We start from the raw sequence: 19,679 nt of genomic DNA on the forward strand, positions 1-19,679 counted from the left end.
GGTTTTCTCTTAATAAGAGGCTTTCGAGGTTTTGTTGTTTTACGAACGAAGCTACGATAGCTGTCAAAGTGACTGAAACGGAAATGTCATGCCGAACTTTTCGCACTTGCGCCGGTGCGCCCGCGAATACCAAATTGGAGTATTGATTTGTTTACAAGTAGCAGTGCACGGAGATCTCCTGAGTGCTTATCTTGCACTATAGCTACGTATACCGCACACACCACAGCCTTGTCTGTCAGAGCGATCGGGAGATAATATCCTGCTTAATTACTGCCTTCCGTGTCAGACTTTATCAGTGGTCGGTGCCAGTTGTGAGCCGCCCCGCGAGTTTCGACGGCTCCTAAGCTAATTACAACAGTTTGGGGCGAGTTGTTTTATCGATTACTTGCCCTTCCGTGCTTCGGTTCAGTGGTGTTCTCCTCAGCGCTGCGAGACTCGATAAAGATCTGAGAATGTGCGACGAAATGATGTATGTCAATGGTTTTATTCACGAACTGGGTCATCGATGAACTTCTGTCGGCAGACGCGGTTTATTCGCGCGGAACACTCTATAATGGTTGTTTATTTATTGAAGCTGTAATTCCGTCTCCCAGGCAATGGAAAGTGCAGTGATTGTGTTTTGAGGGATATTATAAAGCAGTAGTCATGTATGGGATGTTGTATGTTGGCTCAGTGGCGGGTAACAAGGTGGCATGGATAGCGGCAGGCTGGAGGCGGCCCCAACCGGGGCTGTGCACCTGGACACAGTGAGGGCCCTGCACCAGACTGTAGTCTCACTTAGAACTGCACTAGAGATATCCAAGAATGAACTGAAACAGTTGAAGGAGAAGTATGAGCAGCACTCCCATTGCCTAGATTACGCTGATGTTATAGAAAAGTTGACTTTAGAGAATCATATTCTGAGGCGTAGAATAATAGATTCAGATTATGAAGAAAAGGACCCTAATGCACAGAACATAAAGTTGGAAGTCACTTACAGCCCTCGTTCACACAATATTGAAGAGTACACCAGCAGTGAAGTGGTTATTGCAACTGCTACTGACAGGCACAGCACTGTAGATGAACTAGACCCAATCCCACAAGAATCTGACGAGAACAGTAATTTTTGTTCTAATGAAAATTTGGATGAAATACCAGAGGATTTAGGAGAATATTCGGCATCTCCAGAATTGAAGGAGTCTGTTGAACACAGTCCAGCAGATGAAGGTAACAACAATACGGAGATAGGAGAAATCTCACAGATCTCGAGTTTACCGAAACAGACGGAAGAATCCGAACCTCACCAGCCAAGTTTTAAAACTAAACTAGAGCTGCTATCAAAGTTCGATGTTAGAATAAAAGTCCGTACTCTAAAAGAAGGGACGATTATATCTAGCACTACATCGGACAGTGACTCTTCGGAAGACCGTAAAGCGTTTGAAAAAGAATCAACGGTATTTAAAACCGGCCAGCACTTTCATGAAAAAGAAGAACAACTGGACGATAATAAGACAGTAAATATAAAGTCATATTCTACAGACAACGTCAGGATGGCGGTCCCAAACGAGGCGGATGTTAAGAGTAAAACGGACAAGTTTGACGTACAAGTGAGGATTACGTCTGAAGAGAATCTTGTTGTAAAAGAAAATGTAGAGCGGACGAGAAGGAAAGACACACTCAACTTGGATGTTGATGATTTAAGTCTCAGGTAAGGAATAATATTATTTAGTTTTTATTTTCTTACTAGGTGTTTTCTGCAGTCCCTATATAGCTGGGTTTGGAACATCAGTAAATATTTGTTGTACTTTTTATCAGATGAATGAATCCTAGTTAATTACTAGGATTATAAATATATGCGAAATATAAATGCGAAAGTATTGTTTTTTTTTATAAAAAATCACGACCGATTTTTACGCCAAAATGATTCAATCGTACTAAATGGAATTTGGTACATATCTTTACAGATGGTGTAAAATCTACGAAAGGACTACTTTTTATCCATGTGCGGGAAGTTGTTGTCTCAAAACGCTGGCAAAACCGCGATGAAAAGCTAGCGTTTACAATAAACTAATAGAATTGGCGGAATTAATCACCTAATACAATTAAGATGTCATTATCTGATTAAGTGGCATTTCCGCCCACTCATTACGAAACCTTGACCTGATTTCGTCGAGATTTTGCGAAATATCTTTCCTGTCGAGACTTCTAAATTAAACGTAGGAGGTGACTATACACCTACGCTCCTTAGGAAGATGGCGAAAGGAAATTCAATCACGATGCTATCGTCTCCACGCAGTTTGCTTAATAGATTCCCGAGGGTTTTTACTGATTATAATCAGAAAATTACACGAATATTTAATCGTGTAATCGTATTTGGGTAAACTCGATTTAGTCTCTAATCTAACTAATATTGTTAACGAGAAAGTTTGTTTGCATGTTTGTTCCTCAATTACGCTTGCACGACTGAATAGATTTCGATTAATTTTGCAGTACATAGGTAATATGTATAATATGTTTGCTCCATACCTATGTACAGTCAACTTCAGGTCAGTGGTAGCAGTTTTATAGGAAAATCGTACTTATTAGGTAAGTACTATTGAGTTAAGGTGCATGACAGTTACCACTGATGTGCAGTCTACTGTACATATTATGTACTGCTACATTTTAATGATAGAATAACGTAAAGGCTACTTTTATCCTGGCGCGGAAAGCAGTTGCTTCAGCATGCAGGTAAAACCGCGGCTCGAACCTAGTTATAAAAAGATAAATTGTTTAACATAATTGAACGCGCCCATAAGAAAAGACACGGCATGAAAAATCACGGCATCGCGTTTTCGTTTGACGTCTGAAACTTGCTATCATATTCATCCACATTTCTGACTACCCTCCTTATTTATGATGCGCAGTATTGCGAAGGAACACGATATCGTGTAGAAGCCGAAGCTTGGTAGGTAGATATATGTATAGATAGGGATACGCCATTTATAACCAAGTTTAAACGTTGGAAAACTTCCTGCGCTTTCGAAACTCGTTAATTCCCCCCTTTCAGCTGCGATTTAAAGGGAAATGTGAACTTTAGGCTCTAATTTATTAAAGTAATATCTTCCGCCCGCGTCTCGAAGGAACTACTTTCAACACTAAAAAAAAAAGCCGTAGTATTATTCTGATATATCAGCAATATTACTGCCAATTTTCATCAAAATCCACCCAGAAGCTTTTGCGTGAAACGGGAACAAACTATCCACACATATGTATTTACCTACAAACCTTCGCCATTACAATATAAGTGTGATTCACACTGACCCTAAATTCTATTTTCCTTTCATAACATAATTGAATAGGGCGCAGATTGCAATCTGAAAGCTCACGTCCAATTGCAGCCTTTTAGGGCTTCAGGTCGCGGCCATAGTATAATAATAAAGGAAATCGTTATGTAGCCCCTAGTGCCCTAGTTTCTGCCGTGAGCTATTTATATAAATCAGGTTACTCTCATAGGACACGCTGGGACGCACTTACACGTAGAACTTTGGTACTGAGGTCGAAGGGACTAGAATAAATTTAAATACAAGGATTTATCGATCATAAGGTTAAGAGATGCTTGGCGCGGTCCATCCGTGGATGGGTGACCCCAATCAAAAGTCTTTGACAGTCGTCACGGATAGTCAGAAGCCAGAAAATATGAGAATCAGTCATACCAATGGGTATCGAGTTGCCCAGGTAACTGGGTTGTGGAGTTCAAATAGGCAGTCGCTCCATGTAAAACTTTGGCACTCTGCTACATTCGATTACAGTGGAAGCCGACTCCCACTTAGCAACCATTTTGCTACATAAAGCTTTTCTCTTCCAGTTTTGAATAAAACGTACTTTAAAAAAATATTTTGCAAGTATAAACAAACGTCGCAGGGGAGGCTTGCATGCAAACTAAAGTTTTTGTTTTCATTTCACGTAAACTAGCGAGCAGGTCGACTGGTATATACTACAATACAGTTCCAGCTTTAAAGCCGAATACTGAAAAGTCACTCAATTTTAAGTGGTGCTCAAACATCATTCTTTTTCTCTCACACTGACGTAAATTGCTGGGACAGAAAGACTTTTTAGTAAGACTTAAGGTTAGAGGTTTTAGTATTCCAGGGATCCGGGGTGAATATTTTCAAGAGTCTTATGTTTTTAAATGTCAAAGTTCGATCTTGAAGAGCATCTGGACTTGATTCCTTGAACCAGTTTTAACCAGTAAGGGTGGTTTTAGTAATTTGTATAATGGGTAGGTACGTTGATTGAAGTTTTTTGCAATGCTTTATAAGAATATTTGTGAAATGAAACTTCGTTTTCCCCAGAAGTTGTAACCCTGCGTTCACCTTTCTCTACTCCCTAATGAAATAAAGGCACGTACGTAGGTAACAGTCCAATCATCAGAGATTGCTTTCATCTAACCTTCGTATTATCCTGTTTTTCCACGGTCCGTAGGTGCAAATAAACATAGTTATAGTTTTATATAAAACTAGCTTCCTCTGGGGGTTTACTCGTGTCCAGGTAAACTCATGAACTGTTTTATCGGAGATTTGCCTTTCTCGATAAATGGGCTATCTAACTTTCCTCTCTCTGTACTTTTTATCTAGGTGCGCGAAGTAGTTTCATGTGGGTGAAAACGTTTGCGTAAATTAGTAAGCCTTATTACTGCCAATTCTTATCAAATTCCATCCAGTAGTTTTAGCGGAAAAGAGTAACAAACATAAATTTTAATATTAGTAGGATTCAGTAGTCAGTCCAGTTCCTGTACAAAATAGGTTTTGTATGTAAAGCATATTGCTTTGCTGTCTAGGCAGCAACTGTAAAACCTAGACACTAGCTCTGGTAAATAAAATACTGAACTTCGTCGAGCTGACATCATGAATTTTAGAATTTATATGACGGGTGGACTGTTTAAATATACATTTTACTGGTTTGACTACTGCGCAGTAGTCAAAAATAGAGGTCTGGAATTTGCAATACAGTTTTAGGGTCTCCAGGGTCAATGATGGTTCTATTTTAGTCCTTAAAACTTGTAAATTTATAATGTCAACCGCGGCCCTGGCACATAAAAGGCCTACGTTTTTAGTCAGTAAGAGTCTGACACTCCCTCGCCGCTGCTAACCCACAATGAAGAGCAAATGATCTTCAATGGCAGGACTATGTCAAAACCACAGTTTGCCACATGTTCTTGCCTGGCGGAATTTCGGACTAGCTTCTTAAATTAAGGTATTTCCATTGCCCTATTCATCAAATTCTGTTGCATTATCTATTTCAGCAGATCAAGTAAGAGAAACTTTCTACTTTAAAACTCTTTTTTATAAAACCCTGAAATCTGGACATAACAGTGCTAACACAAACATTATGTTAACAGTTAAGCTACATTTCAGTCTAGATTGCTCGGCTAGGAGTTTGCATACAAACAGCGAGGGGCCAGTTCTATTTGTACGACTTTGTTTTGCTAAAGCTTTCAAGGGAAATTAAATTCTCGACTTTCTCGTCTTTCTGTGTGAATGGGAGTTGATTTTCTCAGTATTTGATGTTATTATTTGCTCAAAGACGGGCTTACGATACAATTAAATCTTATTCCGACTCTATTTCAAAGAGAACTGCTCGCTTTGGTAATATTGTTTGGCTCTAGGGGTTTACGCCATATCGAATGCCAGATCGGCGAATATCGAATGTTTGTTCGATTCGATCACTAATAAAGTAATAACCGAATGTCTGAGCAGTCGAAAATTGTTTTGGGGCGGGCGAGAATTGAGGGTGGTTTAGACAATCAATTTAATTTCTATTGTAAACATTAGTTGATTAGAAAAGAGTTACTGAAGTCACCTTTTCATTATTTAAACTTTAATTTTATGCCAGTGTTCTTCATCGTGATTAACGTTCTATAGTTTTTTCATTTACGTATTACAATATTCCCCATAACATTGCGAATTGCAATACGAAGTAGCTACGGAGAAGTTGGTCATGAAGTAGAATACCCCGTACATTTTGGCGCAGGGTCCGCAAATGAGCCTGATATGTATGAGGACTAGAAAAAAAATATTTGACGTGATTCGATACATGCACATATGTAGACGTTTCCAAAGAGCAATAGTCCTGATTTCAAGGCAAAGTTGTGTCCACAGCGGGACATACCATAACATCACGATATTCTATCTATAGGATTCCCTTTTACATACCCAACATCAGGTGGTGTTTGTTTGTTTTTCAACCTTAACCTTCAATTACCTACACCTGGATAGGACTTCCGATAAGGGTCAATTCACACTGAAAGAGCAGCGGCCGGCAGCGGCCGTAAGAGCACGGAAAATGTAAGAGCGCGGCGCGATGCGGCGCCGCGCGGCGCCGCGCGGCCCGCCGCGCTCACGCTCAATCCCTTGCAATTACGGCCGCTGCCGGCCGCTGCCGGCCGCTGCTCTTTCAGTGTGAATTGACCCTAATACACTGCCTAATCCGACTAGCGTCTGAAACGAGCATTACCACCGACAGATCCATTTACAGTACCTACTAGACTCGCAAACTAATTGGCTTTGAGTAATGTTATCGCAAAGGTATTAAATGCCAGGATTATCATAGTGCTTCCATTATTCATAACAAAACATCTTACTTTATGCCGATTGTTCTCGAGTCGGACTACAGTTGAATATGAATTAGTTTTGTGTGGATCTGAATTTCTTATGACTGAGGTCAATTGCTTATGCCACGTAAGATATACATATTTTGGTTTTGGCTGGTAAATTGGTACGGTTCAGATTTTTCTAACTACTATTATAATTCGAAACTGAGCTTATTTGCCTGTTGTCTCTTGCGCTTTCATGCTAAACTAGCTGAACTGATTGAGATTCAAGCCATGGGGATAGATGGCAACTTTGAGACGGATTTGGGAAGGACGGAGACTTTTTATCCGGTCGCTGGACGTAGTTCCTTTAAGTCGGGGACGGGTAAATTGGCTAAATCAAGAAGGCAGCCCTTCTTTATATGGGCTGCGGGTTGTTCGAAAGAGATACCGCGTCCCTGGTACATAAAAGGCCTATGACGGAACACGACGGTTTTTAGTCAGTAAGAGTCTGACACTCCCTCACCGCTGCTAACCCACAGCGGGAGGGGTCATTTGATGATTTTTGACGTCGGAAAAAAAAAGCCCTTCTTTATATTAGATATGTTCTAGTAACCTACTTATTACAAGATTACAGCATTACCATATCTAGACAATAATAATATTTTCTAGTCCATCCTGTTTCCGGAAGAGCAAGCGTGACCTATTTCTGTAAATACCAACTACTAATGATATTTTGTACTTAGAAACTTGGTCTTTGTGTTTACTTGGTTATTATAATACTTGGAAAATGGAATGCTTGGTTTTAAGGCTCTTTAAAGTGAAAATTATTCCAAGCTGCTTGATGATTGTTAATTTTCTTTGTATAATAACACTGAAGAATTTCTTTTTCAGTCTAGTTCGAAAAGCAGTTCTTTACTTTTTTTAATGCCGGATTAATCATATTGCAAGAATAGCAATTGCTATTGGTTTCGTGCTTATGAGTGCCTAGGGCCCTGCACCACAGATTACTACCTGCACCTAGGCGTAAAGGGGAATTGCGTCTGTTTTTTTCTTCGCTGATTTGCAGTCCAATTTTGATAATTAAATATGTTTTCTACTTCTGCTACCATATGGCCCCGAGCCAAAATTTTCTACAGACCCCACGTTTACTTAATACGACATTGCTATTTTACGACTCTGGTTAATATTCCAGTACTTACTTTTATTGCTTTTGGTATTTATCATATCGATTGGGTCCACAGACAACGAGAGACTTCCTCGATTGATCCTACCATAGTGTTTGATGTCGTGGTTTTTGTTCACATTTATTTGGACCACTTCAGAACGTAATTAATTAGATACATATTGGGTCTTGTGTAGGACCTTTTTTCGTCATTGATTGATTTGATCCTTTTTTGTTTTACCTCCTCATTAGTACGTTTCGTTGTAGGATAGTCTCATTGTTTCAACACTGGTCAACGAGTCACAACGCAATGTGTGTTTGATCGTGCAAAACATTTTTTTTTAATGATTCGAAAAAGTCTGGACGTTATGTATAGGTATTGATATAATTTACATTATACATTAATATTATAAAGCTAAAGAATTTGCTCGAATGCGCTAACATCAGGAATTATTAAACCAATTTGTAATTTTTCTCAGCGTTATATATCCCGTGTATCGAGGACGGCTATAAGCTTAATTTGATCCTTGTGCGCGGAGTTCCCCTGGGAAATTGCTGTCGGAAGCTAGTAACCTAATATTTTCTTTTTTTCTCAGGTCGATGTCAGAAGGAGACAATTCAGTTTTCTCTGAAGGAGGCACGACTCCCATGGATCCCAATGCTGCTGCAGTAGGGGATGAGAAACAAGAAGATAATGCGAGTGGCAATGAGTCGGAAGAGGTGGACGATATAGAACTCATATTTACTACAGATGAGTCGAAGGATATGAGTAATTTGCAGGTGAGGGCAGTTTGTAGTATGTAATGACTGTTTTAATTGCAATGTGTTCTAGTTTTTTTTATGTTGTGAATATTCATTGGAGCCTTTTTAAATCTTTAAAAATTAACCTTATCATAAACTCGTGCCAAAAGATTATTTCTTGTCTGTTAAAATAGTTGATTGGATCCAAATAACTTTATAACAATTAGTTATAATTATTGTTATTGATATTTGGAAAGTTTTTAGGAGTAATCTGACATTTAGCTACCGAAGTTTCAAGTGGATTAATAATTATTTGTTCTTACAAAATTACTCCTACGAAGGTCAGACTTCTCTTAGTCATTATAGTATAAGCCACTAATTTTCATTTGTATTAAATCCAGGAGGACCTAGTCTCCATTCGCGAGGGCGACCAATGGGCTCCACAGTCCGCATCAACAGCCCAATCCACACCAGTCCTCATAAAGTTCCACACACTAGACCCTGACTTCCAACCAGGGCCCGAAGCCAAGGACCCTTCAGAGAACCAGGAAAACACCGACCAGCCTCCACCAATGGAGATTTCGAAACAGAAAAGAGTATCTTTGCCAAATGACAAAGAAATTCGCCATGTTGCTTTTAATGGGAAGGGGAGCCTAGACCTACCTGGTCGGAGTATTTTGAAGAGTTGTGACAACAGGTCAGACAATATGCTGTATAGGAAGAGCCCTAATACGAGTACTAGGAGATTAGACAGCATTGATAGTCTTACCTGTGAGTACAACAGGGGCTTGAGTTTTGACAATACAAAGTCTTCGAGCTTCGAACTTGGTTCAAGCATGGATATCCTACATAGAGAAGAAAGTGTGGATAGTTTCCACAGGAACATACATCTGGGACATCGGTATTCGGTTTTCGCGGAAACGGATATTTCGAAGTGCGGGACTTCTGAAGATGATTTGGCTGCGAATTTGAATGTTAGGAGGAATACATGTCCTAATCCGTTTCAATACAGGTAAGAATTCTGAACAATTTTCTGCTCTCATAAGGCGAGATACCTATGTATTTTAATTGTTGTTTTCGACTACCTATCCAAATTTTTCTTGCCTTCGTTCATGCATGATTTGGTAAAGGGTGTTTGGGAGTTGTTGGCTGTTAATTTCTCCCCTGGTTTCCACAATTTTCAGTTGCTATATAGGAGCCATTTTTTGCCGCAACTCTTTTTTGTGGATTTCAAAAATGGTTTGATCATTCCCCAATTCGTTTTTTGGTTTGATCATTGCTTTTGCTTTTGTTCAGGCCATCAAACTACCGCGGCGTATCCCGTCCGCCGGGCCCCTTCAAGGCCGGCTCAGCTCGCGTACGGCCGGTTCTACGCGACAGCGCGTATGCTCGGCGCGACAGCGGAGCGCAGACTGACGTGTGCGCATTGCCGCCGCGATGGAGCTCCGATGGATATCTTGCGCATAAGGTAGGGTAGTTTGTTGGTGAGGTTACTTCAAGAGGAGTAAAGCATAGATTACACAAAGCCAACACTGCCTGCCAATAAGATTGGCAACCATCGTTGGCTTGATATTTGCCTCAGTTTTTCAAGCGCTGAGGGAAAATAGAGTATTGTAATTTTTAACTCGTTTCTTCGGGTCTGTGGAATTATTTTGTTCATTAATATTCTTCTTTGTCCAGATCCCAGTGCCAACCAGCTCAGCGGCAACAGTAGCCCCGCGCGGTGCCTCCGGGCCGCGGCGCCTGACGGTGCCGGACGCGCGGCCGCCGCCCCCCGCGCGCCGCACCGACGAGACGCGCCGCGTGCTGCTCAGTGACATCGGTAACTGTTACTGTACACTAGGCACCAGTGCAACCAGCTCAGCGGCAACAGTAGCCCCGCGCGGTGCCTCCGGGCCGCGGCGCCTGACGGTGCCGGACGCGCGGCCGCCGCCCCCCGCGCGCCGCACCGACGAGACGCGCCGCGTGCTGCTCAGTGACATCGGTAACTGTTACACCAGTGACTATAGGTACCTGTGGCTGGTGCACCGTGATGATGCGCTGGTACCTACACCCTGTGGCTGCGGCTGTAGACACGTGTACCCTCAGCCACAGGATGTAGGAACCAGTGCATCTTGGCGACCGTGACGGAGGCGCTGCAGATTTTTCCACGGAGCTGAAACTAGAATGAAACAAAAATCTATTCATATTCTGTCGTCATGATGCGCTTTGACAGATTTTTATGGAAAATCATCAAATGACAGTAACCCACCATGTTCCTTCTGGATCCCTTCGTGTACCAGTTGTGCGGGAACTGTTTCGAACAATACCGTAATCCCAGCGTTCCACCTTTCTTCCTAGTTTTCTTAACCTAGTGAGTGTAATTGAATATCTTGCAGGATTCACATCGATGGTGCCGGAGCTGTCTCGCTCGGCGGACCCGGTGTGGGCGCTGAGCAAGCGGCCCTCACACCCTGATGATTCTACCACCACTTCTACTTCCAAGTAAGTCTTCATTATTATTATTTTCCGTGGTTCTATGCCAGAATCTACTCACTCAGACCCTGGCAACATAAGCTTGTTTATATTTTCATATGATCGTTTTGATAATTTATGGATAGGCATAGCATAGGATAACAGTTTATTGAAATTCTGTTATATTGGAAGTGTTATTGATTTTATTATGGACTACGGTCAGAATAAGGTTTTCGAACTAAAAATTGAGCTTAGAAAGAGGGGTGCAAAGCTCGTTGAAAGGTAGATAACGTAATGTACTAGAATTTGTTTGTTTACACAATATTATTGAGTTTTTTATCGACTCAACCGCAATAGGGTATTACATGCATTTTTGAAATATATCTTAAATAAATTCTTTAGTCTTAATATATTTCTAAAAAATTAAAAATATTTTTTTTTCTCACGTTATGTACGAATATAAATTAATTGTTTTATCATAATTTCATATTTCGCGCGTATTTCGCGGAAACGCGGCACACAACGGACGCCATGATTGTTTTTTGGTCATGACGTCATTACGTTACTAAACAAACTACAGCTGTCAGTAATACTAATTTTTATATGTATTGAAAATTTTAATAATGAGTAATTATGCTCCGTATCGTTGGTGTTACTGTTACTGTTACTGTTACAGCCTTTTTTTTTTATCGTCCCACTGCTGGGCACAGGCCTCCTCTCACATGGAGAAGGATTGAGCATTAATCACCACGCTTGCTCAATGCGGGTTGGTGATTTCAGACTTGATAGTCTAGGTTTCCTCAAGATGTTTTCCTTCACCTTTTTATCAGCCATTGGTGTCTAAGTATACTTAGAAAGTACATACAATCTTAGAAAAGTTGCATTGGTACTTGCCTGACCCTGGAATCGAACCCACACCCTCATACTCGAAAGGTTGGTTCTTTACCCACTAGGCCACCACGTTGGTGTGTTGTTTCTGAATGTGAGAACACTAGTGTAAAAACACCAGACAAATTATGGATTCAAGTACCAGTGGATATAAATATGAGAAACACTTGGTTAAAAGTTGTTTACTACCGTAATGACGTCATTAGCATGGCGGCGACATTTCGTAGTGTTCAAAGACAGATAAAAAAACCTAAAAACTTTAAACTGCAATAAAAAATATATTTATGTACCTTACGAAGTGAAACTAACATTTCCCGATTGCTTTTCCTCTAAACAATCATTGTAATACACTTTTAATTTTTTTCTCATCTAGACTAAAATACCCTATTGTAAAACAATAATGCAGTGCTTTAATTATACAATAAAAAATCACTAAAATCGTTCACGGTTCATAGTAAAGACATGTAAAGATAAGCACTTTGACAGGTACTTGGACCTGACGCTCCAGTGCTGCCACCTCATGGACGCCATTTTAGAAAACCCTCATTATGATATAACATTACTTGTTACTTGAAAAATGTTACTTGAGATAATAAACTGAAACATATGCATTTTTTTTTTTAAACTTATTTAAAAATTCTCGAACTGGCCATAAATTTGTCAAAGACATATTTCTTTCAAGTAACAGAGTCTTCGGTTTTTCTATTATAGATTCCTATCTCGCGGCTCATCGTATCGGTCGCCTTGCCTCAGCATAGACAGAAGCAACGACTGGACACCACAGCATGTATATCTGCCTAGAGGTAATTTATTATATTGCAGTTATTAAAACAGGGTTGTCAATGACCTAGCTAAGCTGGTTCTAGGAAAAAAAAAACTATTAGAAAAATAATTCATGGTGAAATACTTTGAAGTGTCTGGTAAATAAAGTTTTTTGCCCCAGTGCGATAACTGAGAGCTTATTCCTATAATTTTAGTTTACACACCCATTTTTATGTAATTTGCACACTGCGCAAACATAGCGCATAATTTTGCGCAAAAATTGTGCTTGCATTGCGCAAAGTTTGCGCTTGCAAAATATTTTGCACAATTATACCACAGTAATCTCTAGACTGATGATATTTTTTGGCTCTTTAGATTCCAGCCGCCCTTGGCGCAGCTCATTACCCGATGTCCGTCGAGACGATACTGACGAATTGTTGGAGGAAGCGGAAATATTTGTCAGGCGATCCATTGACAACTTGCAGGCGCCTTCTATTGACTGTAAGTTGGTGTTAAGTTTTAGTGCAAAATAGAGGTAATTGTTAATTTGTACGTGATGAAGCATATAGCTAAAATTGTGCTTACTATAAAATTTTATGTGGAAATGAATACCTATAGCTAAATATTAAGCGCAAAATTGCGCAAAAGTTGAAGATGGTAAAATTAATGTAAGATATTGTTTTGTGAACTGTGCCGCCAGTTAAGAGTTGACGAAGAAAACATGCTACAGCAAGTCCTAAATTTTAGTCAGTTTACAAAATTGGAATATTGGCAGGGAGGATGATGATTTTGAAGCTAAGAATATATTAAATAAAACATGTCTAATAATACATTATTTATTCGTTTTTTAGTGGAGAAATCAATCGGCGTGACGGGCACCCCGTACATCCCGGCGGAGCCTCGGCACCTGCGACTCGGACACACCGTCAAAGTCATCACGCCGCATGGACGCATCGCTGTCGGACGCGTCAGGTAATCCTCATTAGCTTATTTGGTCCCGCAAAGGCACAGACCTGTTTTCGCAAAGAGGAGAAGTGAGTTAATCAAAACTCTCTCACACAAAGCATTTCAGGTTGATAATTTCTTAAAAAGGGGTTTAGTTTCCAAAGGACTTTTCCTTCACTTTCACTCAGTCATTGGTGTACAAGTTTTCTTAGAAAAGTAATATTCTTATATTTGAGAAGCTGGTGCTTGAACCACGGGGTCAGCGCAACTTCTGTATGGAGATAATCGCCGTCTACTAGACTTTAATATGACATTGAAATCAGGGAAACCATTTAAATCTGCGTATTTAGATGTATACTAGTGCCTTTGCGAATGTACAATAATGTATTTGACTCAAACATTGCCTCAGACCCTACAGTCTATACTTCAATATCTTTCTTTTTTTCTATAATCAAACTCACAACAAACCACCCAAATTCCAGATACGTAGGCGTGGCGGGCGGCAGTGCAGCTACCAGCAGCGTGGTAGTAGGCACGGAAGTACTGCATACTCAGCAGCCCGGCCTGCCGCGCAACGACGGGCTGCACCGCGGCCGCCGCTACTTCCTCGCGCCGCCGCTATATACTGCACTCTTCGTGCCATTCTCTAAGGTCGTCATGGCGTGGACGAATTAACGGTAACAAAAAAATTAAGTATGTATTTTAAAGGTCTAAGAGAGAGTGGGGGTCGGTTAAAACAGTAATAAAAAGGCCTAAAAGAGAGGTGGGGGTCGGTTAAAACAAGGGTCAATTGAATCATCTGTAAAATGTACTGCACTCTTTGTATAATTCTCGAAAGTCGCCATGGCGTGGACGAATTATCGGTAAAAAAAATTAAGTATGTATTTTGAAGACCTAAAATGAGGTGGTGGTCGGTTGAAACAACGGTCAATTGAATTATGTTAACGTGACGGTAAGTTACGGTATGGTAATGTAATCTGTTTTGAACGGCCTAAAATATTGAACTGAGGTAGGACGAAACATTAAAATGATTCAACTGACCCTTGGAACAAACCATCTTATTGTTTCGTGTTTTTGAAAATGCTGACCCCCTTGGAATGTTAACCTACAAGTATAGATAACTAATGTCAATTTTTCGGATGAGCGTACTTGTCGCCCTTATTAAGTAACAGAATGGCAAGTGCAATTGATTTTATTTAGGAATGTATACCATTGAATAGGGAAATAAAAGCAATTGTGAAGGAATAAAATTGAGTACGTAATTCGTGCACTAAATGCTTATTGGTTTCTTCGATAAAAATCTGCGGTGTTCGAAATATACATACCCAGAGACATTAAAAAAAAATTACGGCCTAAACGCCTATCTCAGGAAACCCAGTGTAAAATAGACGTTGTAAAAGACTATTTGAATTTGGAATGATATGATATGTGGCCTGTATTGGGCAGTAGATTGGAACATTTTAAGGTTGGCTAATAAGAATAGGACAAAGTGAAAAAAAAAACCTTTGAATGTATGTACAGACGTCAGAACATCAAGCTATTGAAATATGTCAAATAGCTTTGGGTTTTCAACATTATCTCTCTTCAGTATAAGGTTCAAAGTTTATTGGAGAAGCTTGATATACTGGCGTCTTTACAATTTGGTTGGTTTTGAAGACTATTGTGTCTATGGCTAAGTTTGGTTTGGTTACGGAAGATAGAAAAAGGATTGATTTGTCGATATAATACATGGAAGAGTGAGACAGAAAGACATTTATAAAGTGTAATAATTTAAATTCCTTTATGGGATCTCATTGAGAGATATATCACGTAATTAAATGTGTTTTAATATTTTAACTAAAATAAAAGTATTATTCATATTAGTCGATGTTATGATGTTTTACTGTGAAACTCCTAATATAGGTTTACTGTAAAAAAAACTTGATATTGTGATAAGCATATTTTTGTCGGAAATATACTTTTTAAAGGACAAGTCTCTCTCCTAATGAATAAAGTATGCCTAAATATGAATAAACGGTACATTTAGAATAGTCTATGAGCAAACTATATTTCTGTCACAACTTCAAAATAACAACATATAAAGCATAGATGGAAATTGGAAAAAATACCTTTGATATGGTCTAAGTGATTTCTCGTAATATTGAACTACCTACATTAAAGCATTTTAAATGTATAGTATAATTTAAATGGAATTGAATGTAAGCCTAATTATACTAAATGGGGAATAATCTTCAGTATATGTATATTATATGTAACTGTATAGAGCACAGTAGTTATATTGTATGTATGTATAAAATATATGTTTTAACTATATAAATATGTTAATGGTACTACGTATTTTGCGAGTGAAGCACTGCCGATTTAGAGAAATGAGGATTTTGTACGGAATGTGAAATTGTCTATGGTAGATTGGCTATGGCTTAGGTAGAACAGAAATTGAAGGCATTCTGTAGTGGGAAGTATTGTGCAAGGAATTTAGTCATTTGCAGGTTATATTAATATTATAGTTTTTGATTTCTGTCAATAAGAGTATTTAAAAATATTAAATAGCTAAAGTATATAGTTAAAGAGGGTTTTCTAAAATGGCAATCCACGAGGTGGCAGCACCGAGTCGTCAGGTCCAGATAACTGTCAAAGTGCTTATCTTTACTATGAATAGTGAACGATTTTAGTGTTTTTTTTATTTTATAATTAAAGCACTGCATTATTGTTTTACTATTGTTGTTGAGTAAATAAAAAAAACTAAATCATATTGTGTTAACAAATTTTTCAACAAGCTTTTCCTTAGTACCAGTGACTTTTGCACCCTCTCTCTTAGCTCAATTTTTAGTTCGGAAACCTTATTCTGACCGTAGTCCATAATAAAATCAATAACACTTCCAATATAACAGAATTTCAATAAACAATAAGTTCGGCACTTACAATTCCATACTATTTGACAGCTGTTTGGACCAGACGCATACGTGGCGCCACCCGGTGGCAGAAAAAATTTCAAAAACCCTCAATGAACAGTCAAAGGTAAATTATATGAATTTTACGTCTGCTATTCATCAAAGTTTTCGATTACCAAGTTAGCATTCAGTAAGTTATTGGCGGAAATATACATACATAGTTGCAATATGCACTCTATATTCAAGAACATAAGACCTAAAATGGATTGTGTTCACTTTTCAAATAGGCTAGTTATATGCATTTATATGTGTATTAATATATGCCTAAAATAAGGTTCATGGGAAGAGTCGAAGGAGGTTAGATCATAGAAAAAAAACAATTTAAAAATTAAATTAATTAAACATTACATAAACAAATTAAAAATTAATGTTTTTTGGTAGTTCTCTAAATAAATATTACTGGTGTATCTTGTCGTCATGAAATGAGACGGGAATAAGTTAATAGTATATGCTAATAGTAATAATTTCCTCATATAATAAGACTAAATTATTCAATGGATAAGTGTTCAACGTGTAACCGTTTGAGAGCCGATTTTTCAATCATCAGTTAACTTCTATTTGAGGAATAAAATGTGTTTGTGATTTGTCAATTTTTTTTAACCGACTTCCCAAAAGGAGGAGTTGGAACTACAGACCAAGGACATTGGATAGTTTTTTATCCCAGTTCCTTATCCTATCCTACTAATATTATAAACGCGAAAGTTTGTATGTATGGATGTATGGATGTTTGTTACTCTTTCACGCAAAAACTACTGAATGGATTTTAATGAAACTTTACAATAATATAGCTTATACATCAGAATAACACATAGGCTACAATTTGTAAACATATTGTTCGAAATACTAAACCTGCGCAGACGAAGTCGCGGGCACCAGCTAGTTGAGCATAAAAATTAGCGCGCGGATCAGATTCTCAACGCGTTTGTTTTGTCAATGTTGTCTCTTCGCTCGATAGATGGCGTTGGCGCGTTTAAAATCGCGCTATGGTTTCGTTACAAGACGTCACATACATACGGAGAAATATTCAGAAGCTAGTTAATCCGGCTCGAAGGACCATTGTTATCTAATTTAAGAAGATAGATAACATACTTTTTGAAAACCGTACCCTTCGGTACGGTTGTGATCTTATTTAAAACTACCGCACCTGATATATTTGTTCATAATTCGGATAAATCGAAATCCAGCGACCGCCAGACCTACTTATATTATAAAGGAAAATAATAATGCTTCGGACAAACAAATTAGTTTGCAGCGGTCTGTGGCCGACTATTATTCTAATTAACCAGCGTTATAATTAATTACCGACAAAAAACCCAAAACATAAACGAAAAAAATAACCAATTTAACAACATATAAGAGCTTGTTCAAATAACATTTTCTCCTATAAAAAAATTGATCTTCGAATAACAGAACCATACTTCCGAATGGAATACTGAACCTCCGACAAAATTACAAAGTTACCGACAACAGAGGTTTTGTCAAAATAATAAAATTTTTACAACTTGCATGAACTGTTGTGAATGTTTTAATTTCTATTGTTGGTTATCAAACTCATTTTGCAACTCTCAATAATGATGAAAATACCTCAACAGTTCGGGCCGCGGATCCTGCACTTGCCCGCAGTTTTGTAAAAAAACACGTTTTTGTATAGAAAAGCTGTCAAAACGTCAAATTATTGTTCAGATAAAAGTTATCTGGCGATTGAAAATCAGCCCTAATTATCTGTCGTTCTATGCGGAAAGTCTAGATAGATATTTTGTACAATTGCTTTGTCTAACCTCCTAGGTAATTTGTGCTATGGCGGCCATAAGGGCTTAAGGCCAAAATGAATAACTATTCATTTGAGTTATGCACTTAACTAAAGATAAACTAAATATTCAAGATTGCCATTGATTCAAGTGACTACTCAAATGCAAGAGTTTTTGAAGTCAAAAACCAAAATGGGCGTTCCCGGTTGGCAGCTAAAACACTTGAATTTCTCTTTCCTTCATATTCGTGTATTAATATAAAGGTAATAGGGATGTAAGAACCGTATTTATTTATTTATTAATAATAAATATAAATAAAATATATTAAACCGTTTAGATAATTGTGTTAACTGTGTAGATAAAAAAACATGGCCTAGTGGCGAAGTAATTCATATAAAAAATATTTAGTGAAATTTAAGCAATTAATGTGTATGGCTAAACATTGCTCATACTTCTACAATGGTGCTCTATTTCTTTGTCTTTTCTATACAGGGTGTTATGAAAACGGAACATTTTATTTTTTTTATTTTCTACTCAAACTTGCTAGTATTTATTTTTGAATAATTATTTTCTGTTAGCATAACACTCCGTATCTACATAGTTGCTTACTAATATGTTATTAAACGCTTAGTTCGGGAATATTCAGTAGAATTTGTTAACAATTTATTTACGCATATTTTTATAAATACTTATTTTTCTATGCTATTCTACAATTTTATACTGTCTAAGGAAAGATGCGAACAGTGAATTATTACTTTCGGATGTACGGTCAGGGAAGAAAGTCTTTTAAATTTTAACAAAATAATTAATTTCTATGACAATTTATTAAATCCAAAATAATAGATTAACTTCCTTGACAGTACCTGGCCTGCTATTGCATATCAAAACAAATTGTAGTATATTATATTTTCTTATCTCTGCGACAATCGTCTATGAACTTTAAATATTTTAGTAAGCTTAGCTTAGCCGTTTCGAATGTGTATTTGATGTATAGTGTAACAATATACTGTATTTGTAATATATATGATGTCAACTGTTTAGCTCACTACTGTGGTTCTAAAGATATGTGTACCAGTTTATAAAGGAGTATGTGTAAATTTCTAAAAAGGATTAATTTTGGACATGTCACTTTCGTGTTTTTAACAAGCCAATTTTCATGAAATTTATCAGTAATTTCAGTGTTGAATAGTCAAACATGAAATCATTATTAAGATACTTTTTTCAAAAGTTTGAAGGTAGCTTTATTATTTCTATATCTATATACCTAACATGAAAAAGGGGATCTCTTTTCGGCGTTAATTTACTTGCAATTTAAACAAAATGTTTTTTTTTTTAAGTTACAGACTGTTAATTTAACCTAACATGCATTATTGTATTCCTTTCCGACTAAGTAATGTTTGAACAAATTATTTAAAATAATTGGCCTAACTAATATACTTGGAATTGTAAAATATGAAATATTACGAAAAACTTGG

The 19,679-nt window shown here is 37.9% G+C and overlaps 1 protein-coding gene across 1 annotated transcript; it reads left to right on the forward strand.

Moving 5' to 3' along the window:
- Positions 1 to 89: 89 nt before the first annotated feature.
- Positions 90 to 19,341, forward strand: LOC110380534 (uncharacterized). The gene is made up of 10 exons (XM_064039153.1): positions 90 to 1,687; positions 8,312 to 8,495; positions 8,858 to 9,468; positions 9,753 to 9,924; positions 10,137 to 10,440; positions 10,835 to 10,940; positions 12,510 to 12,601; positions 12,936 to 13,061; positions 13,412 to 13,532; positions 13,988 to 19,341. The coding sequence occupies exons 1-10, from the start codon at positions 693 to 695 to the stop codon at positions 14,178 to 14,180; spliced, it is 2,904 nt and encodes a 967-aa protein (XP_063895223.1). The 5' UTR covers positions 90 to 692; the 3' UTR covers positions 14,181 to 19,341.
- The last annotated feature ends 338 nt before the right edge of the window (positions 19,342 to 19,679 follow it).

This window comes from Helicoverpa armigera, chromosome 18 (genome assembly GCF_030705265.1).
Source record: "Helicoverpa armigera isolate CAAS_96S chromosome 18, ASM3070526v1, whole genome shotgun sequence".
NCBI lineage: Eukaryota > Metazoa > Arthropoda > Insecta > Lepidoptera > Noctuidae > Helicoverpa > Helicoverpa armigera.

Excerpts from the sequence above, each read along its gene's own strand:
- LOC110380534 (XM_064039153.1), top strand. The coding sequence starts at position 693 with ATGGATAGCGGCAGGCTGGAGGCGGCCCCAACCGGGGCTGTGCACCTG. Across the intron at positions 9,469-9,752 it reads CCTAATCCGTTTCAATACAG|GCCATCAAACTACCGCGGCG; the intron begins GTAAGAATTCTG and ends GCTTTTGTTCAG. Across the intron at positions 12,602-12,935 it reads GCATGTATATCTGCCTAGAG|ATTCCAGCCGCCCTTGGCGC; the intron begins GTAATTTATTAT and ends TTGGCTCTTTAG.